Here is a 27,068-nt window from a genome sequence, read left to right as displayed (position 1 = left end):
CAGAGCAGCCAGAACACACATGACGATTGCCCTTTCATGGTTTGGGGTAAGGATTCATAGAAGTAACGACATTCAAAAGTGGTTGTGCCCTCAATTGATGGTGCATACCTGTGCCAAGTGAGCGCCGTTCACTTTCTCGATCACTTTCTATATGAAAGCTGATTGGTGCAAGTGCTGAATAAGTCTCTTGACGCGGTCATGAAGCTTTTGAGTTCAAGCGTAAACTGGCCATAACTGCGAGTCGGCCTAGTTGGAACAGATTCATCTTAAAACTTTTTGTGCGCAAACAAACAGGGACGTAGAACAGGGCCACATATGGACGAGCGCCAAGGTCGATTCAAATAGGTCGCGAAGCTTCGGGCGAAAAGCGGTTCAGTACATATTGTCACCGACATCAGCATGGGGTGTTATGGGAGCAGTGATCGAAGCGCGACTATGTTTGGAGGGAACAATCATGGGGAAAGAAAAACGCGTTTTTTAATTCAAACGAGACACAGTTAGATTCATTCAACGAACATAAAATTCCTAGTCAATTTTATATATTCGTGACGAGTTAAGAACATACAAATTTAATTTTATTATTATTATTAAATGCATTTCTTTTCAGCGCCCATCGCTACAGGGGGCGTTGACGCCACTATCACTCGCAGTGCAATGCACGTCTTGAAATGGGCAGAAAGGCGCACTCGTATCACCTGTTGAAATACGCCCCCCTCACAATTTGTGCTTTCTTGCTTGTCGAAGTTTGTCTGAATTTGCTGACGCGGGTAGCTTCATTGCTTCTTAATCTGTTCAGTCAAAAGTAGTGAGTTACGACCGCCAGATAATTGTGTAGTTGTTTTCGTGTGACTGCGCTGGCCGGCGGACTTGGCATCCGACCATAGGATTTGCACTCTACACCTAAAGCTTTCGTCGGCCTCCAAAGAAAGTATGTTCTGCGCAGGGATGCGATTTCGACAACCGTACGGCTGGCCTTTTCATGCATCGCTTTCCACGCTGAAAGCTTTAAACGCCCATGAAGTCGAATGGCGGGGCATTTGAATATATAGCTCCAAAGGAAGAACAACAAAACAAATTTCGCGCCTTCGAAAACAAAATGACGTCACCTCTGCTTTTAACGGACATGGCGTCAGGTTATTTTTTTTCCGCCGGAAGTGTTCCCACCACATACAGATGGCGCTAAGCCCCATGCACCAGCGATGGACCGCCATGTTTTGAACGTATGGGCTGCTATGGAAGCTTCGCTACCAGGTATATTTACCTTGCGTGCGCTTTCTAACAACTGGTTTTATTTTTGAAGAACTACCTACTTAAATACCGACAGATCTGCGCGATCTATTCAACAGAGCACGCCTATAGCGCATATGATACCCGCTGATCTGCGCGATCAAGACGGTCAAGACGATCAGAACGATCAAGCGCTCGTCCTCGTCTTGCCCCTATTCTTCGTCCCTGTTTGTTTGCGCACAAAAAGTTTTAAGGTAAACTGACCGGTAAAATTTGCATCCCCGAACACCTCTTGCAGGTACGGCCGCAGACAGTCGTTGGTGTTCATGATGCCCCTGCCCATAATTGCCGGTCTGCTGACAACGTTTGCTTCATCTTTCTGGTTGTACAACATTGGCCGTCTGATTGCGTCCATTGGCATCGGCGGCATCCAAAATACCACATTTACCATAGGTATGAAATCTACAAAGCTCAGTTTTTTACAGAAAGAAAGAAGAAAGTTTTTCATTTGCTGAAAGTTAACGCAGGCGCTTCCGTGCACTTCTGCAGCACTATAGCGAACTCCTACAAAATATTGCATGGTGGGATTCGCTGTCAATTGGAGTAAGCCTTCATTGATATGTGATGAGCAGATGTGTTACGTATGCGCCACGCTCTGAGTGTTGCTTGCGCCCAAACATGGCTTGTGCAAAAGCTTTTACAGCGAATCTGCCAGCCTCTAGTTCGTCCGGATTTTTCGAGTGTGCCTACACAGTGCTCACACAAACAGAAACGGCAGTTGGAAGGCTTTGCGTATAAGTTTTTGCGTAACATAATTATGTTTTCTAGTACGATCGAATTACAATGGGATGCTATCATGTCTGCAGGCTGTGTGTAAGTATTAGTTTACGAATTTTCTGACGCAGTTTACTTTTAGAAATCAAAGAAGTTCCATAACCCTTTCGTACTAGGCGGAGGGCCTCAAGAATGAGGATGGATGCTGTGGTACTGGTACCGCCGCCTAGCGGTGCCGGCTTCTCACACAGACCTCAAACGGTAGCCATCTTTCAGTTACCGAGTAACACATTTGTTTTCTCGAATATTCGAAGAACAATCCGAAGCTCTCATGCCTGCAGCTTGTATTTAAGTCGTATACTACGCATTTTGTGACGCAATGTACAGTTAAACATTCATCCAGTTCAACAATGCACTTGCGCTTGGCGGAACGCCTCGCCAAATGAGGAGGCATGCTTAATTTCCGCACATGTGCGTGCGCGCGTGACGTACGTCGCGTGTGGTTTTAATGCTAGTGCAAGGTTGCCTAACGTCGGCAACTGCTTAGGTGTACATCTATTTTCACTGGTTAGGATGGAGGCACACCATTTAGAGGTAGAAATATTTCTAGAAATTCTGGAGACCTCTCTGCTGGCGCTTCACGCGTGACTTGGCCCGTTCGGGCTGAGTGATTGCTGGGAAGACGCAATTTCAGCTTTATTTCGGAAAGCGTACATAACACGCCGTCGTTCGCGCCGGGGCGACGTGAAGATCGCGGAGATTGTTCCTCTCGCCCTCTCCTTGGCACCTCACTCCTCCAGCCTACAAATTGGGTGGGCACCTTCGCCGAACGCTTCCACCTTCGGCGCTTTTGGTGGTCGGACGTGCAGACCCACCTGGTCCCGCTCCCCTATGAGCATAGCGACCCCCTTCTTTCTGACGAACCTCGCTGGGAAGAGCCTGTGTGGCTGAGAGAACTTCCCGCGAGCTTTCACTCGCAGCTTGCCACAGTGGCCCTAGTGTCGTAACCCTTGAGTTGTATGCGATTCTTGTATGTATTGGAGAATAAACCCCCGTTCCATCCATGCTCCATCGCATAAATCAATTCGCTATATTCACGCTTGCAGCGCCATTATGTGGAAGGTATGTTGTGATCAGAATAAATGTTACTTCAGAATCTCACAGTGGTGGAGCAGTTCCCATAAAGTGTGCGCTATGCTTTCTAATCAATGATGCCGCTAGCTGTTTGAAAGCGCTGTGTTACTGTGTGCCCCGTATTGTAAAACAAACTTAACGCTCTATTACGGGAATGAACCGACGTGTCAGTAGCAATGCGACATTAGTATCGTCATTAAAAGGCGAAGTACAACTCCAACAAACTAGACCAGAAAGCGTAGTTTATTTTAGTGCTTATATAGGGACGCCTCTGTTAAGCATTTGACGCTTGAAACGCGAGCGGAAGCTTCATGAACGCTTTGCGAAAATAGCCGTTTATGCTACTGAAATCGAAATAAACGCCGTCATTACTGCTTGCTGGAGGTGACACATGACTTACAACATGCGGTTCATCGGCATGGTGTCCGAGATATGGCGGTGTCTGCAGCTGCTTGCGTCGTACGAAAAATTCTCGAATGCGGCGTGCTGGGACTTGCGTCACAGCGACAACCACCCGATATACGCGTCGTCTGATTAGGTGCTGTTTAGTTGCTTAGGTGCTGCTTAGCCTGTTAAAGAAACTGTACAATTCGGCTTTGTCAATATTGATTGAGTGGTACCTAAGGCTCGTTTATAACAAATTTAGACACAGTGAAACTTTGTTGTAATTGCCCTTAAACACCTGGTCATGCTCCCGGTTAGGCTTAGTTGGTTTCTTTCACGACATTTAAGTATACTCCTTGTCATTCTGCTCCAAACAGCCAAATATACAAGTAAGTAACACAAACAGTAAGGGCTACTACACACTAAGAAAAAAGGAGTATCCCTTACTCTTTTCGAAAAGTCTGGACTCGCCACGTATACGCACACTTTGGGGGAGACATGCCAATACGCTTTTGGCCAGGAGTGCAGACTTTTGGGCTAGTTGGTTCGTTGCATCAATTGGAGTCATAGTGCTAGATTGACAGGGACATGAAAGAGGGAGGATGTGCGCACTTCCTGTAGTCTTTTATGTCCCTGTCGATCCAGCAAAACGACTTCAATTGACACTTTTGGCAGAGAGTCCCGAGGCTTCTATGCTCTATATCATATGGTTACTAACTCCACACACAATAGACATGTACACTCTGTTTTAGTAGTCAGCTAGACCCTCTCAAGAGGGTTGCAAGACTACTGCTCAGAGAGTGTGAACTAGAAGATAAGAGTCAGGCAACTAAACATAAAGGGTCACATGACCACTGCTGATGGATTCGGGAATATTCTTGATGAGTCTGATGAATCCAACAGTGTGTTTACTTATCATTAGTGCGTGATGCAGGGCTCTTGCAAATAGAGTAAGGTAACTAATCCATGTAAGTGATCCGACTCTTGGCGGGTAGTGTCGTGGTGCTTTTAAAATGAGTCAAAAAGATTTATGGACAGTGAAAAATGACTTCTCTGTATTGCTATTGTGAAAAGACAACATAGAATAATAAAGAATCCATAATAATCTTGCCAAAAGTCACATGGTATATTAGCAACAAAATTGAATATTTCAGCACTCCTTGTTATTGTCTTCTGCAAGTGGCACATGTATCAGTCAGCACAGAATCACTATGAACGCAAGATAGCTCTCTTCACTATTAAAGTGGAATCAATGGCCAACCAAGCAAGACAGTCTCAAATAAACATCCAACATGCACCTTGCTGCTGCATATGCATGACCCTGCAATGCCACTCATAACCATGACATCCCAAAATAGTATGTAACTCATGCAAAAATTCAATTCACCATAGCGCAAGTCTCTTATAATATGTAAAAAAAGTAAATAACATAGACGCAACATATAAAAAGTGCTACATTGATATAAAATGAATAGATATAATGAGGTGCAATAAAAACAATATTACAACTCAGATTACATGGTGCACTAAGAGCCATAGGACACAAAGAGCAGCTAAAGATGTAAAACATATAAAAAGTGCTGCATTGATATAAAATGAATCCATATAATGAGGTGCAATAAAAACAATATTACAACTCAGATTACATGGTGCACAGAGAGAGCCATAAGACACAAAGAGGAGCTAAATATGTGAGGAAGACTTCTTTTACTCATCACAACTGATCTCGTAAAAGCAGGTTATGGCTTAAATTGTTTTCACTTTTCTCAAAGACGTATCATTATTTAAAACTTGCAATTTAACCTCCCAAGTAAATAACGCAGATGCAACATATAAAAAGTGCTACATTGGTATAAAACGAATCCATATAATGAGGTGCAATAAAAACAATATTACAACTCAGATTACATACCCTTCGCATAATAAGATGATGGCTAAAGGCAACTAGTTGGCAATAGATAATCCAATTCAACAGTAAAAACATCTGTCTTACCTTATGGTACTCTTGCTGGCTCTTTCCCCACACAACTCGTGCATGTTTCATAGCTTGAGTTGAAAACTCGTCTGAAAAAATCCAGATTAAAGAGTTGTGCATGAATTTTATTCTTTCATAGAATGTGCAATAGCGCATAAAAACTTTATACTGACAATATTACAAAAAGAAGTATTCAATATCTAAGCATATTTTATGTATGTTGAAAAACTTATCAATGTTTATGCTAATCATTTTATTATGTCAGTAAACATATTTTTTTCAACACTTAATACAATAGCTGACACAGACAATTTGACAGATTGTAATAAGCACTAATGCAAAACTTCCCACAAAGCAAAGACACTGACAAAATATGTATCACAGGTAGCTGTATTTTGTTATGACAAAGATAGTCCATGAAGGGTGAGGACAAGGAAAGGACCAGTTCTGGTGATAACTATACCCAGCTACACACACGCATCTGTAACACACACATGGTGCACAAAGAGCCATAAGACACATCATCATCAATATCATCAGCCTGGTTACGCCCACTGCAGGGCAAAGGCCTCTCCCATACTTCTCCAACAACCCCGGTCATGTACTAATTGTGGCCATGCCGTGCCTGCAAACTTCTTAATCTCATCCGCCCACCTAACTTTCTGCCACCCCCTGCTACGCTTCCCTTCCCTTGGGATCCAGTCCGTAACCCTTAATGACCATCGGTTATCTTCCCTCCTCATTACATGTCCTGCCCATGCCCATTTCTTTTTCTTGATTTCAACTAAGATGTCATTAACTCGCGTTTGTTCCCTCACCCAATCTGCTATTTTCTTATCCCTTAACATTACACCTATCATTCTTCTTTCCATAGCTCGTTGCGTCGTCCTCAATTTGAGTAGAACCCTTTTCGTAAGCCTCCAGGTTTCTGCCCCGTAGGTGAGTGCTGGTAACACACAGCTATTATATATTTTTCTCTTGAGGGATAATGACAACCTGCTGTTCATGATCTGAGAATGCCTGCCAAATGCTCCCCAGCCCATTCTTATTCTTCTGATTATTTCCGTCTCAGGATCCGGATCCGCCGTCACTACATGCCCTAAGTAGACGTATTCCCTTACGACTTCCAGTGCCTCACTGCCTATTGTAAATTGCTGTTCTCTTCCGAGACTGTTAAGCATTAATTTAGTTTTCTGCATATTATTTTTAGACCCACTCTTCTGCTTTGCCTCTCCAGGTCAGTGAGCATGCATTGCAATTGGTCCCCTGAGTTACTAAGCAAGGCAATATCATCAGCGAATCGCAGGATACTAAGGTATTCTCCATTAACTTTTATCCCCAATTCTTCCCAATCCAGGTCTCTGAATACCTCCTGCAAACACGCTGTGTATAGCAATGGACACAAAGAGGAACTAAAGATGTGAGGAAGACTTCTTTTACTAATCACAACTGATATCGTAACAGCAGGTTATGTACCGGCTGTAACCTACCTTCAGTAAATACATAAATGAGTTGGATTAAGTGCCACATTTACACATCACTCATATAAAGTTCTTATGAATTTGCTGGTTGTGATTTTATGTTATCGAGCATGACTGATTTACGTAAAACTTTCATATGGCTTGGCACATATGCAGAAAAAGTGTTTCTATAAAAAATGGAGGTCATGCATGGTTGTGTGACAAATAACTGTACCTTAATTCTTTTGTATGTCTATAATTATGTACCACAGTAGTCTTTTGCACAGTCTCCAGTTAACACATCCGCACAATGAATTATGGGCACCAATACCTGTTCTTGATTTCTACCTATCTTTGGTGTCCCTTTAAGGTAACATTGGCGCGAAGGCTTCGCTTTATAATGTATTTGTTCCCATGCAACAGGAGGCGATGATAAGCCACAATAATGGTGGCTGAAATAAAACTTCCGGTACCTCGAGCGTACCGGAATTTTGGAAGAACGCTAACATAATCCTAATCCATAAGAAAGGGGATGCCAAAGACTTGAAAAACTATAGACCGATCAGCTTACTGTCAGTTGCCTACAAACAATTCACTAAGGTAATCGCAAATAGAATCAGGAACACCTTAGACTTCTGTCAAGCAAAGGACCAGGCAGGATTCCGTAAAGGCTACCCAACAATAGATCATCTTCACACTATCAATCAGGTGATAGAGAAATGTGCGGAATATAACCAACCCTTATATATAGCTTTCATTGATTACGAGAAAGCGTTTGATTCTGTCGAAACCTCAGCAGTCATGGAGGCATTACGGAATCAGGGTGTAGACGAGCCGTATGTAAATATACTGAAAGATATTTATAGCGGCCCCACAGCCACCGTAGTCCTCCATAAAGAAAGCAACAAAATCCCAATAAAGAAAGGCGTCAGGCAGGGAGATACGATATCTCCAATGCTATTCACAGCGTGTTTACAGGAGGTATTCAGGGACATGGATTGGGAAGAATTTGGGATAAACGTTAATGGAGAATACCTTAGTAACTTGCAATTCGCTGATGATATTGCCTTGCTTAGTAACTCAGGGGACCAATTGCAATGCATGCTCACTGATCTGGAGAGGAAAAGCCGAAGAGTGGGTCTAAAAATTAATCTGCACAAAACTAAAGTAATGATTAACAGTCTCGGAAGAGAACAGCAATTTACAATAGGCAGCGAGACCCTGGAAGTCGTAAGAAAATACATCTAATAAGGGCAGGTAGTGCCGGCGGATCCGGATCATGAGACGGAAATTATCAGAACAATAAGAATGGGCTGGGGTGCGTTTGGCAGGCATTCTCAGATCATGAACAGCAGGTTGCCATTATCCCTCAAAAGAAAAGTATATAATAGCTGTGTCTTACCAGTACTCACCTACGGGGCAGAAACCTGGAGGCTTACGAAAAGGGTTCTACTCAAATTGAGGACGACGCAACGAGCTATGGAAAGAAGAATGATAGGTGTAACGTTAAGGGATAAGAAAAGAGCAGATTGGGTGAGGGAACAAACGCGAGTTAATGGCATCTTAGTTCAAATCAAGAAAAAGAAATGGACATGGGCAGGACATGTAATGAGGAGAGAAGATAACCGATGGTCATTAAGGGTTACGGAATGGATTCCAAGGGAAGGGAAGCGTAGCAGAGGGCGGCAGAAAGTTAGGTGGGCGGATGAGATTAAGAAGTTTGCAGGCACGGCATGGCCACAATTAGTACATGACCGGGGTTGTTGGAGAAGGATGGCAGAGGCCTTTGCCCTGCAGTGGGCGTAACCAGGCTGCTGCTGCTGATGATGATAATGAAATGAAACATTTTTTGTTCTTCATTTCCCACTGCCGCTCCTATCTAGAGGGATTTTTGCTTTGTTGTGTATTCTAGCCCAGATACTACACAGTTGACTTCGTGCCCAAAACAACTCTCACACCCTAGTGGAATAAAACATTTGTTTGAAATTCGAAGCAAACCTTTATAAACAGGACTTATACAAAATTATTATTTTGCTTTTTATCTTTGCCCTCTTGGTGAAATTAAATTTTACACATTTTGCTACTTTTTTGCAGGTTCAGACAGGCCATTGCACCAATGCTAGGTTAAGAGAACACTTGAGCTAGGCAGAAAGCAAGAACAGATATTCATAATTTTGGTGCCCACGGTTCATTGCGTGAATATGTTTCAACGTAAGACAAAACTACTTGGTAGATAAACCAAACATCAAAGATAAAAGAAATGAACTCGAATTCTACTATATGAGTAATTTGGAAATTTATCTGTAAATGAACGTTCGTGACTCTCAGTGATGAAGAAAAGGTTTTTTATAATATGCATCGAGACACCTAAATCACTCATACTCACAAATGAAACAAAATAAAAACAAGGAATATAACAAGAGCCGCGCACTTGCAACAGGAAAATGGGATATCTCAAATAACTGACTTATGTATTTACTGACGCTAAATTACATCTGGCAAATTATCTGTTTTTACAAGAAGACCGGCAATGATTAAAAGTTTTAGGTGGCTATTACTTTCTCTACGGGATATTCAGCTTTTGGGAGCGCATGCACATTGTATGGCGCAGCTGCACGAATTTAGCTGGACACAGTTGTGAGTCAGCACCAATCCTGTTCTTATGGTCCTGAACTATCATTGTTATTAATTATAATTAACGAATAGCCTAACTGCCGGGTCCACCTGCTGTATATTAAAAAACATACTGACAGATTGATAACGTAAGGAGGCGGGAAACAACTGTGAGACAGAACAAATACTCAAGACGAAAAATCTACGAATGACACATACCTTTATTATGAAATACAATCTAGTAGCTCTTTCGGACATGAATATCCCTATTACCAGGAATTGTAGGCTGGAAAGGTGATTGGTATATATTTACAAAAAGACAAAGATTAGAATGCATAATTGCAAATGTCTTAAACAGGATCACAAGAATTGTAGTTTTAATAATTGCAACAGAATGCTCACATTGCATTACTAACATATGTCAGTTCTGAAGGTATTGTTAGTGTGTGGACTTGCCAAACTGGCAGCTCTATATATTTGTCTCCATGCTTGGTGGCACAAACTTTGCTGCTTCAAATATTACTTTGCCAAAAAGTGTTTTGTGATCCCTGTGGGACAATTCTATGTAGAAAAGAAATCGATTCCACAATTACTTTTGGGGATGTATATCTGAGAACTGGTAATAATCTATGAGTTCTTAAAACGCAAAAATTATTGAGCACTGTAATTCTAATGCCTCTCACTTCTATCAATTTTTGTTAGAAAAAATTGTCATATTGTCTTGAAAAAGGCATGCTCAATAATTAGAGACAGTCACCGCTGAAACACTCAATACAAAACACGAAATAAAGAGATGCAGTCAAAATCTAAATGTGAAAAAAAGTGATAGCCGATTTTGCATTACGGAGAGTTGTTTTTTTTCCTCTTAGTGTGCCATTGCTAGCGAGTGCAAGAAATATCTGCGTTCAACATCAGCCCAAGGGAAGACAGCGCAGAGTCGCTTCGACAAGAATACTTGCCTTCAACTTTGTGTCGCTATGTTGTAGGCCATTATAGCAAAGACACGTCTTGCTTGCTGAATGTTACTCAAATTTTATTGTATTATTTGTACGAGAGGTTCGAAAAGTCAAGGGATTGGAGAGTTCTTCACTCAGATTTCACACATGGCACTAGTTTTTTTCTTTAGCTGCTACATTTCTTGAATTATGCCCTACACAACGCCAAATATAAGGTGATTTTCGCGGGCGCTTTCTTGTGTATTAAATTTACGCAAAAAGCATTGTGCTGTAGCTAAGTTGGCTTTTTGTAGATTACAAAGTGCTGATATCTATCCAAACAACATGCTAAATTATTTGACCTGTGCAAGTAAAGATTAGTACACTTCAATAGTTTGTCACGATCACATGAGAATAGCCTTATGCATTCATCATTACCCTACACCAAAGAAATTTAGCATACATACTCTTCAAGATATGTAAAATGTTCTTATATACTCGAAATTGCAATATCTCTAAAACCTATTTCCATCCTCCTAATTTTTTGCACATATACAGTTATTGTACGTGTTGATTGGATAAATGTTGCCACTTTGCGGTCTACAACAAGTTAAATAAGATACAGCACAAAGTTTTTGTAAGAATCGTATGCACAATAACGCGTCTGCAAGAATATTTGACTGCTATGTAGGACGTAGCTACAAACATTCAACAGCTCCGCATATGTCATTGAGATATTTCAAACCTACGTAAAACATTCATGGATTGCACTATTTTCAAATATCTAGTACAAAGATTTAAAAAAAAAATGTTTCGAGGAGCGTTTCACCTTAATAAGCGCCTGCCAAAGTAATCTACTAAAGCGTTAGAGAGTGCTTGCCGGCATACCATAGGGAGTTTTGTAAAAAGCACACCCACGCATCTGCCTAAAAAGCCCCATGCCCTGCTCGCATTACTTTGTAATTTTTGCAGTCTACTGTATGATACCATTTACGTCTCTTAACGTTAAATGTATGAAACTAGAAACACCCCAATTAACGACTGAATTTTTATCGTGCAAAGGGGTTCCATGCAAATGGGTACTGTCAACAGTAGTGTGCCAGTAAAGAAATATTTGCTATCACATTAATCAAAGCAGTCATACAATGCATATCACATGTTTCGAAATAATTGCACAGAACATTACTGACCGTCGCATTAGTGTCACGAACAATATCTCTTGATATTTGTAATTCCTGATTTAATTCACTTCTCTCTAGTAAATGGACTCTGACCTAGGCTAATCAATGTAGGAGGCTAACCCAGGTCTACTAGCCAATATTTATATCTAAACTAAAGACATTGATCCCACCACAACATGTCGGTGCTACGTCAACAGAAGAAACATGTATGTATTGGCATACATTCTGGAAAACTATTTTTACATGACGTCTACTGTTACTATTGCACTAATAAATTCTGATAATTAGTAAATAAGTTTGCCATTCAAACCACGGCTGTAAACGTTTGCGTTCGTGAAATGCAATACTCATAAGTTGAAACACAACCAACGTGTGAATGTAACCTACGATCTCTGACTTTCGCCAGTGTGGCAAACCTATTTGCGACACTAATGAATGCCAAGAGTATTCTAGGTTTCATGTCTCAAACCTTGTGTGCCAGTGCCGCTTCTATCATTGCAGTGAAAGCTCACATGACAAGACTTATGATCGGCACCCAGGTTTCTCTAGTTTAATATTGCTTTTGGTATTGTGCTCCTATATTGTTGCCTTTTTCAAAAATAATGTGCTTAAAGTAAGTGCTTTATTTCGCTCTTAAATTTATTACGCACGAAAGCCCGTGTTAAGTTGCATTTTCTGAACATTTTGCAGTGCTGTAGATTAATAAAGGAAGAAAAAGTGTCTTAAGTCAGCATCTCAGCCTTATGTATGCCAATGGTACTGAAGAACTACGAAAAATGGGGCATAAAGACAGATATACGTCATTATAGTAGTAGTCGATGGTGAGAGTTATAAGAGAAAGGAACTCTTAAAAGCTATGTAACAAAGACACTTAATATTTGTAATAATAGCAGTATTTGCTAATAATCTTAAGAGATAAATAAAATGTCAAGCTCAGGGAACACTCCACCACCGTAATCGCTCATGGTCACAGCTGGTGATGCTGTTTGGATAGATGGAAGGTGAGGTGCAACTGCGAAATAGATGAAACATGTAGAGGGGTCACCACAGGCTGCACAGCAGGTTACCTTGATCTCCGGACACATTTGACACTGATGCGTTGAGCCTGGTTATGCGTGATTACGAAGATACCTGGCCCGAGCGTGTGGCACAACATACGTAAAATTTTGAGGCAACCTGAAAAGCACCAGTCCATATCTATAAGCGCCAAATTGTTCACCACCATAAACAGGGACGTAGCCGGCAGGGGGGGGGGGGGTATGGGGCTTCAGCCCCCCTCTCCCCCCCCCCAAATTTCTTTGTGCTGTCATGCACCACTGACAAACACAACCCCCGGTGCCGGAAATAATTCTGTATTTTGTCTACAATGTCATTTTCACGCTCCGAAAGACATTTCGGCGCAAACAATGCGGACTCTGGCTGGATTTTACCGCAACGCCCATGCACCGGGAGTCCCATAAGGCATGGAGCTCCATCCGAGCACCAAGTTTCAAGGGCGTTTTGATGGCGAGCGGGCTCATCGCGGCACCTCATGGAAGCCGCGTAATTTAGGAGCGCATGGATTTCAATTCGCAAACTTTGTGGGTGTAAAGTTCACATAAATTTTGATAGTGAAAGCTGCATTAACATTTCCATAGTCCTACTTTAGCTTTTGAATTACGGAATTTGTGTGTTTAATGTTCTTATAAACATTAAACACATAAAGCACACAGGCAGCGCTCATTTACAGAAGTGACATGCAGGTGTGCGGATGAATGTTTTTTAACGCTCTCATACACTGGGTTCAACATGGTTGCGTGACATAATGGACGCTGCAAAATTTGAACAGCATGATGTCGTGAGGTTTTTGACAGCTGAAGGTGTTCGCCACAAAATAAATTAGTCGCCGTATGGCTGCCGTGTATACATTGAACAATGCATTTCATTGGCCACTGTGAAGCATTGGAGCAGACGGTTCAAAGAAGGACATGAAAGTTGCAAAGACGATCCAAGATCGGGCCAAAGCCACCCTGCAATCAGCCCCCAACACAATTGGAAAGGTTGCTGAGCTGATCATACAAGAATGGAGGATTAGCATCGATGAACTGGCAGAGTGCGAATATCAGTCACGGTTCAGATCTTAATATCTAACCGAGATATTATTGTCTCGGTTATCAGCTCTTGTGTGCGCAATTGATCGCCAAGATTTTGAACCACCGCCCGAAGACGGAGAGGTTCGGCACTTCCTTGACTCACCTGATCTGATATCACAATGAGGGTGACGACTTCTCGTCTGTAATTGTGACCGGGGACGAATCTGAAAAACACGGGCAAAGCTTGCAGTGGATACATTCAAATTCAGCACCCCTAAAGAAGGCAAAGACATCATTTCCGCCGGAGAGAGCTTCACTTTTTTGCAATCGTCAGCGGTCATTACTGATCAAATCTGCTAAACCTGGAGAGACTATCATTCGTTTCCGATATTGTTAAAAAGCGAATCGGCTGCGTGCCGCAATCAAGAATAAAGGAGGTGGAAAATTGACGAACGTGGTCATCTTGCTTCACAAAAATGCCCGTCCCTACATCGCTGATGTGGTTAACACATAACTGGCAAAGTTCAAGTGGGAAACGCTGCAACACCCACCATACAGCCTAGACCTGCCGCCTTGCGACTTACACATGTCGTGGCAATGGGAAAAACAGCTCAAACAAACCAGATTCGTGTCGGACGATGACGTGAAAGACTCAAAACAGACTTTTTGAAGCAGCAACCCAAGGAGTTTTATGAGAAGGGAATCACGTTACTCGTTAGTCAGTGAGACAAATGTCTATATGCTCATGGACACTACTTTTAAATGAAGTATCCCGTTATACATTCGCATTGCCTCACTTGCATTTTACTCTCCCTCGCATAATTTTGTAGAACGCCTGCTTTTCATATGTGCTCCTTGTTCCGACTATAATTTCGGTGCAATTATTCAAAATAAACCACCGGTGACAGCATCTTCTGCGCAATCCATTAGGGCAAAGGACAGCGTCATTGAGATGTTTCCCTGGCCGTTGCATATGTACGAAATTGTAAACAAGATTCTTGAATTACACAGTTCCTTTAAAGTACTTGCCAACTTGTTCATTTACCACCCGTTACATTTTTTCACATTCGCGGCACACATTACCTTGCTGGTTTCGAAATGATATAGTTATAAAGTACGTGTGATATTTTCTTTACTTAATAAATACACAAAAAATGGAAGCATTGATATGAGTAATTTCGGGTGCAATTTTTAGGACATACGATAATATAGTTTATAAAAAATGCATTATTTACTTGTCTTGACACTGCGTAGCGTTGAATAATTCATTTGTAGCATCTTTAGCAATGGCAATGCAGCTATTGATGTATTTGCGCCCTGGATAAATTCTATAAGGAGGAGGCCAAGCTGCAACGTGATCCCCCTTGGCCCCCTGAACGAAATTTCTGGCTACGCCACTGACTATAAGATAAATCTCAAGCTAACAATCTACACATAGCAGATAATTAAAGCTGACAGAAGTCACTAGACTCAAGGTAAATTAACGTGCGAAAAGTGTAAATAAATGTGAAGAATTGCTTATGGGATGGAAAGCTTATTATTTTTTTGTGGATCAATAATTGCATGTTAACGTAGTGCCAAGTGTACATTGCTTGGCCCTTCATGTACCCCATTTGTATAAGAAGGTCATTTCATTCCAACTGTCCCAGCCTGTAACGTGACCACTTGGGATTCCTTAAAAAAAAACTGGAGGTGGTTCAATAACGGACAAATGTTAATTTCATGAAATACTTCGGGCAAACAAAGCTTTTACTGGCATAAGCGCTACGTGAATTTTGTGTTAGGCACTAAACTATGCATCAAAAAAGGCGTAGGCAAAAAGTGGTTCCTTCATTATGAGAGCAGAACAAATTTTTCAGGGGAATGAAGAGAGGCCTTACACCAAAAATTGGACTCCTTATTAGCCATGATTAAATTTATTCTGGGTCCGTAAACATACATAAAATAGCCTAATAATATTATTTTCAGAGAAGTGGCTTTCAGTAAAAGGCGTGAATTTATGTAATCCAAGTGCTCAGGACTTGTACTCAGGGCAAGAAAACGGTCTCAGCAAGATAAATTATACAGCAGTGTATAGCGATAAGGATGAACTTGCAAGAAAATCACTTTTAGCATATGTTTATCCGCACATTTACCATTGAAGCGGTCCTAGTAATAATACGGCCAATACCACGTCTACCACACTCTATTGTTTCTAAATCGGTAGCGCTTTATCAAAGTAGTAATTTGTGCTAAACAAGAAATAATTGTATAAGTAGTCTCCCATTGGTTTTTACATTTGCATCATGGTTCTTGCAATCCACATAGCCACTTGGCAGCTAAGAGAAAATACCTGGACTTGGGCATTCTTTCACTGATACCAGGGAGTCTAAACTGCTTCCAAGTTGATTATTTCATAGCTGAGTGGCTACAAGCTGCTTCAATGAAGAAGGCGCCTTAGAATTACATGTATTTATTTGCATTTTGCTGCCTGCTGTCGGCCTGCTCGGCATCATCTCTAAGGCTGCCAAATCTCTAGTGGACGTACTTGGAACAAGGTGGTGACGAGAAGCAGGGGTAGGATCGGCCATCTTGTACCTGCAAGGAATTTGCAAAAATGTTCTTACTCCTACGATGTCGCAATTTAGAAAAAAATGCAGCTGTTGTCTGCATAACATGGCTGCCAATACAAATAGAGGTAAACAGTTCGGTCCTACTGCACAAATATAATAACGACAAAAACATTACGCCACTTATGTTTATGAAAATGCAAGCAATGACAAAAAGAATGGGCAACCGATCTGTGCGTGTAAGCTAGGCTGAAACCTGGCTCATGCCATGAAGTGGTCTGTTAGTCAACAGGAAGCCTGCAATCCTAAAATCTCATTGTATATTTTTTGCATGCATTCGTTTACATTGCATTAATACAAGGTCGACATCTCTTGACCTCAGTAAATCACCAACCTAATTTAATTAACGAGTTCCTATGGTCCTTATTGCAGCAAAGTGCAAGCCAAGAATGAAGCTCGCCAACTGGGCAGTGGAAAATGACAATGTACTTCTTTTCATCTTATTTTTGTTTTTCTGGCTTTGCTTCAAAATTTCTTTTCGCGTAGTCTCCAAAAGATTTGAATTTTTTACCGGTTTTTGGCCGCAAAATATTTATGACAAACGAAAGTGCTGAATGGTCGCTCAAGCTGGGTAAATAGGTAATGTCGGAAACTAGGTCAGACCGCGATGTTAATAGAAGGTCAAGTGTGTTCTCAACGGATTCGGTAGTGCGTGTGGGTTGAGTAACAAGTTTTGAAAGTGAGAAGACAGAGCACGTGTCTAAGAACTTATTGGCTAATGAAGAAAAAGGGTGTAAAGTTCGAGGTTCAGAATTCCATATTATGTTCGGTAGATTATAATCGCCAAGCGAAAATAAAGGTAATGTAGGATGACGAGATGTACCAAATAATGATATCATGCATCCCATTTACGAAGTTAGATGAATAAGTTGGGGGTGGTAACAAACACCAATGATTAGCTTCTGGTGATTTATTTCAATGATGGCCCAAACCGTTTCGAGGTCAGCATTGACATGAATACACTGAGACGGGAAATCTTTAGAAATGGCTAAGAGCACGCCGCCTCCCTGACGCATTGTACGGTCACAACGATACAGTGAAAAATGGTGTGCGGTTTGAAGAATTTCGTTATCTTGTATCTGTGAATGTAGCCACGTTTCGGTAAGCACAAAGTTGTGGGCGTTGCAAGTCTCCAAGGCAGATGCTAAGGAAGTGCGCTTATTCATGACGCTTCGAATATTTGTAAAGAACACAGATACGATGCATGATTCTCGTGATTCTCGTCCACATCCCTTCACGTTTTCCTAACTGGGCACGTGCTGGGAATTTGCATGCCCGCCGTTATTTCGTGGTTCATATGGCGCATGCTCGTTGATGGTGTCTGTTGCCGGGTCATAGACGAACTGTGTTTTATTCATTATTAGTTTGGTGTACCTTAACCGGAAAGGGCATGGTTGGGGCTGGCTTTTAGCGTACTCAATTAGTTTTTTACGGACGTGACGGGTGATGAGCGAAAAATCTTCGGAGGTAGAAATACCCTTTTCTTTCAGCTGTGCGCGCATAGAAAGTACTTTGTCTTTTATTTTCGTGTTGGTGAAGTTAACTACAATTGGGCGACACTTATTAGGCGTGTAGTGACTAATGCGATGAGCACGTTCGATTGCCGTGTCAGGCAGGCTGTCGATTACACCGGTTAGTGCTTCTCTTATACGTGATTCGAACTGTTCCCACGATTCCTGAGAGTCACGGATGCCATGAAATATGAGGTTGTTGCGTCGCGATCTGTCCTCCAGTTCGTCAATGCGCATTAGTAAAGAGTCAAACCGAGTTGTTTGGGCTTGAGCCGACGCCTGAATGCCAGTCATTGCATCATGGAGATGGTCTAAAACATTTGTTTTTTCTTCAAGGTTGTCTAATCTTTTCTGGATACATTCCATTTTGGTCTCGATGTTCTTCTGACCAACCTTAATAGCCTTGACGTCGTTAACCAACTCGGCCTGACCCTTAGAAGATTGTACAGAACGAGCCTGAAGGTCTTTTCACAGCCGGAAAAAAACTTCCCTCTGCTCAGAAGGATTTGATGGCAAATTCTGCAGCTCGAGTAATGCCTAAATACGCGTAGTAGGGCCGGGATTAGTTTGCACGTCACCTGAGCACAATAACGGCAGCGCCATAGAGAAGCAATCTGCGACAATTTTACAGAGCACTTGTTGGCACGGAAGCAATCGCAAAAATGGGCCGTCACTTTTCCTAGCATAAAGCGGAAAGTTTTTACAGACCTGCGAAGTGGAAAGGTGCGTTGTATGAGCCATGGTGCTCCAAATGCTGCTTCCGTGCCAACTAAACGGAGTGACACTCGGACAGCTGCTTAAGTTGCCACTGCGATGTGACGACACGGTTGACGATGATGGTGCGCAGAAGGCTGGGCGCAGTAGTTGTAGTGGGTAGATGGGGATATAGTTGCCTGTCTGCGGGTAGATTGTGGCCTGGCTTGATAGTAGTAGTGGTTGCGAAGGGTCATACTCTGAATACGCTGTGCACGGCCACAGCAGCAGCAAGAACGCGAAGATCGCCTGCGAAGTGGAAAGGTGCGTTGTATGAGCCATTGTGCTCCAAATGCTGCTTCCGTGCCGACAGGTGGTGCAGAGTTCCTGATTTGTAAACAGTAAACGTTTTTTGGCAAGCCCATTTTTGCGATTTGTGTAAACTATTAAAGGACCTAAATAAAACTTCTGCTTGGTTAATTTCCTTGAATTAAACTTTTTCTCTCAAGTGCAACAAATCTTATTCGACTGAGTCCAGCGGTTGTCTCAAAAAAACATTGGTGCTGTTTTCATGCACTTCGATAGGAAACTCAAGTTGGCACCATACTAGATGTTAGTCTTAAGGGGCCCTGAACCACTTCTTGTTGAACTTCAAAAATGCATTTCAAGTTAACATCATGGATTTCAGATATACTTTGCCGCAATAAGTAAGCCAATGCGCTGACGTACTTATTCTCTTTCTTTTCTATATTAATAATATTATAAACATATATGAGGATTGTAGATATATTATTTATGCCGGTTATTGCTCGGCACTCGTTAAGGGAAGAGACATTAATAATGTAAGACAAAAGGGAAGTGCGTTCTGTCAAAACTTTCAGACTTGGTGCTAGAACAATAGGCTCATTCTTAATGACTCAAAAACTAAGTGTGTGTTGTTTCGCACCCCAGGCGCCTTAGAAAAAAGCAGACGACCATGTTGCACTCGGGCCATACATAATTAAAATACAAAAGTCTGTTGAATTTCCAGGTGTAATTTTCTCAGAAAACATCTTGGAATGAACATGTGAAAGCTTTATTATCAAAATTAAGTAAAGCCACCACTGTATTAAGCCAGAACCATCAGACTTTTCCAGTCAGCATTAAAGATGTTATATTTTGCGCTCTTTAACTCTCACCTACATTACTGCATGCTAATATGGGGAAACGCGACAGCATCGAACTTACAGAAACTCTTCGTCATTCAGAATAAAGCACTTCGATCAATGGAAAACTCCTCGTTCTCAGAACACACAGAACCGCTCTTTCACAAATATAAAATAATGAAAAGCCACAATATCTACGAATACAAATTATTAAGAACCTATTAAAACGCCACATTAGGTTGGACGGAAATATTTAAAGAATTATCTACTCTCAGGAAAAGTTCAATTTCCTACCCTTTCAGATATCAACCGCCATACTACGTTCCCTTCTCGCGCACCCATTATGGGAAAGAAAAACTTGACTACGCACTGACAACTACACTAAATGAGCTAGACCGGAAAAATGTTGACGTTCTGACCGTTATTAACAAAAGCTTTTTTGAAGTGTTTGTGTCACTGTATTGGAACTGCTTATGTGCCTAATTGTTCACTGAAATATGTACGCTGTTTAATTGTTCTTATAACTGCCATTTGTGATGGGACTGTCTGATTGTTTCTTTATTTGCTGAAATGTTTATATAACTGCATCCACATAACAAATCGTCGTGTCACTGCTGCTGTATGGTGGCTAGAGCCTAGTCAAGCTGAACAGATGCAGCTTTTTTCTCCAGCCCCCTATTTTCGCAGGAGCAATGTATTGTTTGCAGCGAAAAAGAGATTGATTATTAGTAGAAGCGGACTTATTCATAATCAAACACCCCATTCGCGGGCTTCCTCGCCCTCTTCCATGCCTAATACTGCGAGGACTACGGAGGAGTGGGGCAATTCCCACAAGGCTCCACATACTGAACGTCACCATGGCACGCCATTCGAATTTGAATTTCGACTGTCCTCCGCGAGCCACAGTGAGCTCAGACAGCGGACTCGTCACGGCGTCCCGAGGTAGCCACCGCATCTACGCTACGTAGGAGACAGCAGCTACATGGAACTGCACTTCGTATGCGCAGCGTTTACATTGTGCACGACAGGGCTGGAAGGCATGCTCGCGAGCATATATCCCAGTCTGGCCGTGCTACTTGTGCCGAGCGGCTTTGTCCTGCACCAGCTTGACCGATGGATAGTGGCTGCACCCATTTTGCACACTTGAAGTGCTACCAATAGCTCAATACAGAGCCAAGTCTGCCAAGGCGTGTATCCAGGAGCAGCCAGGAGTGAGGGTGCGCCGGCAAGCGTGCATGTGGTCTGAGCATAAGTATCAGTTGGTTCGAAGCTAGCTCAATCTTAAAAATTATTCAAAATTATTAACGCTACGACACGGAAAAGCAGGGTGGCCTAAGTTTAATTTCTACGGGGGCGGCCGTGGCCGAGCGTGAGCAGACAATAGTAGGCTTCGTCTGGAAATACGTTTATTATGCAAATGCGAAAGCTGATTTTCGCTTACTTCAGGCTGTTCAATAAATTTCGTCAATAAATATACTCAGTAAGAGTAGGAAGAAGGAAGTGATCCCTACACCATTCCTAATTGATGTGAGCTACTGACCAAGAAGAAGCCGCGTATGAAAGTCCGATATGCCGATATATGAAAATTCGAACCGTTATTGATGACAGTTCTGTCGACATTGCAATATTTACAGAGTCATGGCTGACTACTGATATAGACACGCAAGAACTTTTGTCCGGTGACGTGTTCAACGCGTTCCGAGTTGACAGGGTTGGTCGCCGGGGGGGTGGTGTTCTCTTACTGATTAAATCTGAAATGTCTTCCGCCGCTATACCAATCAACAACGAACAAGAAATTCTTTGCGTTGAGGTGTCGTTAGTTTTCGCACAAATATTATTACCTACCGTGCGCCCGACTGCAATAAATCTTTTACAAAAGACTTAGACAACTCGCTTTTGCATTCAGTTGCTACATTTCCCAAAAGTAACTTCATCATCTGCACTGATTTTAACCTTCCTGACATTACCTGGGACAAAATGACAGCATCTTCTCAGCTGTGTATAGAATTTCTTGATCTTGTTATAACATTTAACTTCACACAATGGGTGTCTGCGCCTACTCACGGTGCCGATATTCTTGATTTAGTTTTGGTTTCCAACCCCGATTCTTTTCAGTCAGTAATGTGTATTGATGGCTTAAGTGATCACAAGATGGTGTTATTTGACCTGAGCTTTCAGGTGCCAACCAGTCAGCCTTCAACAAAATATTTTCGCGATTACAACAAAGCAGACTTCTCGAAAATAAATCAGGAATTAGACGCTTGTTTTGTGCCTTTTGAGCCGTCCGCTTCCTTGCGAAGTGTAGAGAGCAATTGGCTACTTTATAAACAGAAGACATTGTCTCTTGTCGAGAAATATGTGCCACTTGTCCGCATTCAAGGCAATGTCGATAAGCCATGATTCACCAACTCCCTTAGGAAGCTCGTAAACAAAAAGAAGCGCCTTTTTTCGGGCAGCTTAACTCTCGGACTGCAATTTCAAATGGGAAAAGTATTTCGCATGCCTCCGCCAATACAATAGTTTGTTAAGGCAATCAAAAAAGAATTTTTTTCATGTCGACCTCTTGGTATCCTTCGTGAAAACCCACAGAAATTTTGGAAACTTCTACCTAGAAACCGCAGTGCTTCTCACAATATAACTTTGTCATATCCTGATGAATCCCCTGTCTCTACTGATCATCGATCTGATGTCCTGAATTCTCATTTCTCTTCCGATTTCACTCAAGAACCCGCCTAAAGTAGTAGTACCCTTCCTGACTCCAACTTTTCCCGCATGCCTGCAATTGACATCACATCTGAGCGCATTTTGGCCCTGATCGATAATATCAAGGTCTCCATGCAGTGTTCCCGGTCCGGATAACATTCCTGGTAAAGTCGTCAAAAGCAATAACGTGCTTACTAGTAAAATTCTACAAATCATCTTTACGCAGTCCATAACTACCAGTACCATTCCTAACGACAGCAAGCTAAGCAAGCTCGTCCCGGTCTTCAAAAGCGTCGACAGAACTGATCCCTCGAATTCTCGCGCGATATCACTCACCTGTATTGCCTGCAAACTTCTTGAACACACAATCTATTCTCATGTTGCCTCCCACCTTGAAGCTAACTCTTTCGTTTCCTGTAACCAGCATGGCTTCCGACCAGGTCACTCATGTGAAACTGAACTCTTGTAATTCACTACTGACCTCCATTTAAACATTGATTCTATCTTCCTAGACTATTCGAAAGCCTTTGACCGTGTACCCCACGAACGACTAATGATCAAAGTTAACAGCTTGTGTCTACTTCCTCTAATCACGTTCGGGATTCGGTGCTTCATTATTGGCCGATCACAGTTTACAGTGATTGGACACCGTCACTCTACAGTCACCGAAGTATTATCTGGAGTACCGCAAGGTTCAGTCCTTGGATACCTTTTCTTTTAAATTTTCAATAATGACCTCCCTTCTGGTATTTCGTCATCCATCCGGCTCTTTGCCGATGACTGCGTGCTGTAGCGCCGTACAAATTCACACAGTGATCAGTTGCTGTTACAGCGTGACCTCACTAGAATTGAAAAATGGTGCACAGAGCGGCTCATGCAGCTAAACGTCAAATAATGCAAATTCATGCGCGTATCGCGGAAACACTCTCTCAGGTCATACTCTTACTTTTTGCTTTCCCTTCCTATTGAGCTGGTTCAATCATACAGGTACCTCGGTATCATCTTCACTAGCAAGCTTACATGGTTAGAACATATCCAAAATCTGGTTACTGCCACTTAACGATCCCTGGGATCTTTAGGACGATCACTATCATCATCACCCCCTCTGATCCGTCAACTAGCATATGAAACATTCATCCGTACGGAACTGGAATTCGCGTCGGCAATATGGAATCCCCATCAAGCGTACCTTGTGCTGCTGGAAGACATCCAAAACCGCGCAGACCGGTTTATAACACCCCATTACGACTATCGGCTAAGTGTCAGAAAAATTAAATTATCTCTCCAAATCCAATCATTAGCATATCGCCGAAAAATCTCGCGCTTATGCCTCTTTCAAAAGCTGTATTACAATTTTCCACATTTACGCGACACACTTCCTTTGCCACCCAACCGTACCTCACGCCGTCTCTCAAACAACCTGAGTCTTCAATCTTCGCGGGTCTACTAAATCCTTCAACAGCTCTGTCTTGCCGGTAGCTATTGCAGAATGGAATAGTTTACCTGACCATATTGTCACGTGGTGGCGACGTTTAATAACACAGTAGCAATACTGTGAACAAGAAAACTAACATTTATTGGACGAGCCTGTGCCCACAAAACAGGCTACACTTATAGCACAACGATAGCAGCGAACACGCTCGGCGATCGTCGAAAATCAGATCAGCGGGTCAAGCGCGTCGGCTTTTATAGAGCAGTCGTCGAATGTTCCCGACTAATCGTTTGGACCCGCGTGCCTTCCACAAAGTTCTACACCATTCGCGTTACGCGATGAAATCAGATAACACAAGGTTCGGCGACAACAGGCAGCCGCGTAGAAGCATCGATAACTTTCCAGGAACGTCGGATACATGCAGGCGCGTCCCTCGCTGTGCGATTACATTTGTTAAGCGCCGAATCGCGGTCGCCCGATAAAGATAAGTACACGTGTCAATACCCCCCTCTTAAAAAGCATCGACCCGGTGCTGCAAACAAACGAAGATAATAAACAAAAGCACTTGTAGCAAAGAAAAGAACAAAAAAATGGCGAAGTTTGTCAGCGTCCGTAAAAAGGTTTAAGGCGCACCACGTGGACTACTTCAGATCGTGCGCGGCGCCGCTGTGAATGCGAAATGCCGTCTGGCCCGACCTCATTGTCCAGAGCGCCAATACGTCGGATGACCTTGAAGGGTCCGAAATAGCGTCGGAGTAGTTTCTCACTGAGTCCTCGTCGGCGTATCGGGGTCCAGACCCAAACACGGTCACCAGGTTGGTACTCGACGAAGCGTCGTCGGAGGTTGTAGTGTCGGCTGTCGTTCCTCTGCTGGCTCTTGATTCGCAGGCGGGCGAGCTGTCGCGCTTCTTCGGCGCGCTGGAGATAGCTAGCGACGTCAAAATTCTCTTCGTCAGTTACGTGCGGCAGCATGGCGTCAAGCGTCGTCGTCGGGTTCCTGCCGTAAACCAGCTTAAATGGCGTGATCGGTGTTGTTTCTTGCACCGCCGTGTTGTACGCAAAGGTTACGTACGGCAGGACCGCGTCCCACGTCTTGTGTTCGACGTCGACGTACATTGCTAGCATGTCGGCGAGGGTCTTGTTCAGGCGCTCCATGAGACCATTCGTCTGCGGATGGTAGGCAGTTGTCCTCCTGTGGCTTGTCTGGCTGTACTGCAGAATGGCTTGGGTGAGCTCTGCTGTAAAAGCCGTTCCTCTGTCTGTGATGAGGACTTCTGGGGCACAATGCCGAAGCAGGATGTTGTCGACGAAAAATTTCGCCACTTCGGCTGCGCTGCCTTTTGGTAGAGCTTTAGTTTCAGCAAAACGGGTGAGATAGTCCGTCGCCACGACGATCCACTTATTCCCAGATGTTGATATCGGAAACGGCCCCAACAAATCCATCCCAATCTGCTGGAATGGTCGGCGAGGAGGTTCGATCGGCTGTAGTAATCCTGCTGGCCTTGTCGGTGGTGTCTGGCGTCGTTGGCAGTCTCGGCATGTCTTGACGTAACGGGCGACGTCGGCGGTCAGACGCGGCCAGTAATACCTTTCCTGTATTCCCGACAGCGTGCGGGAAAATCCGAGGTGCCCAGCGGTTGGATCGTCGTGTAGGGCGTGCAGTATTTCTGGACGCACCGGTGACGGTACAACAAGAAGGTAGCTGGCGCGGACTGGTGAGAAGTTCTTCTTCACGAGCAGGTTGTTTTGTAGCGTGAACGAAGAAAACGCGCGCTTAAATGCCCTAGGGACAACGTCGGTGTACCCTTCCAAATACTCGACGAGACCCTTTAGCTCCGGGTCGGCTCGTTGCTGTTTAATGAAGTCTTCCGCGCTTATTATCCCAAGGAAGGCGTCGTCGTCCTCGTCGTCTTGCGGCGGGGGATCGATGGGGGCGCGCGATAAGCAGTCGGGGTCGGAGTGTTTTCTTCCAGACTTGTGTATTACCGTGACGTCGTATTCTTGTAGTCTGAGGCTCCACCGCGCCAGCCGTCCTGAAGGGTCCTTTAAGTTAGCTAGCCAACAAAATGCGTGATGGTCACTGACGACTTTGAATGGCCTGCCATAGAGGTAAGGGCGGAATTTAGCTGTAGCCCAAATGATGGCGAGGCATTCCTTTTCAGTCGTAGAATAGTTGCTTTCCGCTTTTGACAGCGACCGGCTAGCATACGATATCACCCTTTCAAGTCCTTTCCTGTCGACTAGGACGGCACCGAGGCCTAGGCTACTGGCGTCAGTGTGGATTTCGGTATCGGCGTCCTCGTCGAAGTGTGCAAGTACCGGCGGCGACTGCATGCGTCGTTTGAGTTCTTGAAATGCCTTGGCCTGAGGCGTTTCCCACTTGAACGCGACATCACATTTGGTTAGATGTGTTAGCGGCTCCGCGATGCCTGAAAAGTCCTTGACAAAGCGCCTATAGTAGGCACTCATGCCAAGGAATCTGCGCACTGCCTTCTTGTCGGTGGGCTGCGGGAACTTTGCGATGGCAGCTGTCTTCTGTGGGTCGGGGCGTACTCCTGATTTGCTGATAACGTGGCCTAGGAACAAAAGCTCATCGTAAGCGAAACGGCACTTTTCCGGCTTCAGAGTGAGCCCTGATGACTTGCTGGCTTCTAACACTGTCGCAAGCCGCCTAAGGTGATCGTCGAAATTTCCGGCGAAGACAACGACGTCATCCAAGTAAACAAGGCACGTCTGCCACTTCAGTCCGGCCAACACCGTGTCCATGACGCGCTGAAACGTTGCAGGCGCCGAGCAGAGTCCAAATGGCATGACCTTGAACTCGTACAGGCCGTCTGGCATGATGAAGGCAGTCTTTTCGCGATCTCTCTCGTCGACTTCTATTTGCCAGTAGCCAGACTTGAGGTCCATCGACGAGAAGTATTTAGCGTTGCAGAGCCGATCCAATTCGTCGTCTATCCGTGGAAGGGGGTACACATCCTTCTTCGTGATCTTGTTCAGTCGACGATAATTGACGCAGAAGCGTAGGGTTCCGTCCTTTTTCTTTACCAGGACTACAGGAGAGGCCCACGGGCTTTTTGACGGCTGGATGATGTCGTCGCGCAGCATTTCGTCGACTTGTTGCCTAATAGCTTCACGTTCTCGCGTCGAAACTCGGTAAGGGCTCTGGCGGAGTGGTCGAGCGCTCTCTTCGGTTATTATGCGATGCTTTGCAACTGGT

At 43.4% G+C, this 27,068-nt stretch overlaps 1 protein-coding gene across 1 annotated transcript in view; it reads left to right on the top strand.

The window, feature by feature from the left end:
• The window catches only part of LOC139051566 (solute carrier family 22 member 13-like), a 468,022-nt gene that overhangs the window by 118,341 nt on the left and 322,613 nt on the right, over window positions 1-27,068 (top strand). The window contains exon 5 of the mRNA XM_070528531.1: window positions 1,526-1,680. Coding sequence (XP_070384632.1) covers window positions 1,526-1,680 — 155 coding nt within the window. The remainder of the gene's footprint in view (window positions 1-1,525; window positions 1,681-27,068) is intronic.

This window comes from Dermacentor albipictus, unplaced genomic scaffold, assembly GCF_038994185.2.
Source record: "Dermacentor albipictus isolate Rhodes 1998 colony unplaced genomic scaffold, USDA_Dalb.pri_finalv2 scaffold_12, whole genome shotgun sequence".
Classification (NCBI taxonomy): domain Eukaryota; kingdom Metazoa; phylum Arthropoda; class Arachnida; order Ixodida; family Ixodidae; genus Dermacentor; species Dermacentor albipictus.
Note: the sequence above shows the minus strand (reverse complement) of the source record. Positions and strands in the feature narration are given on the sequence as shown.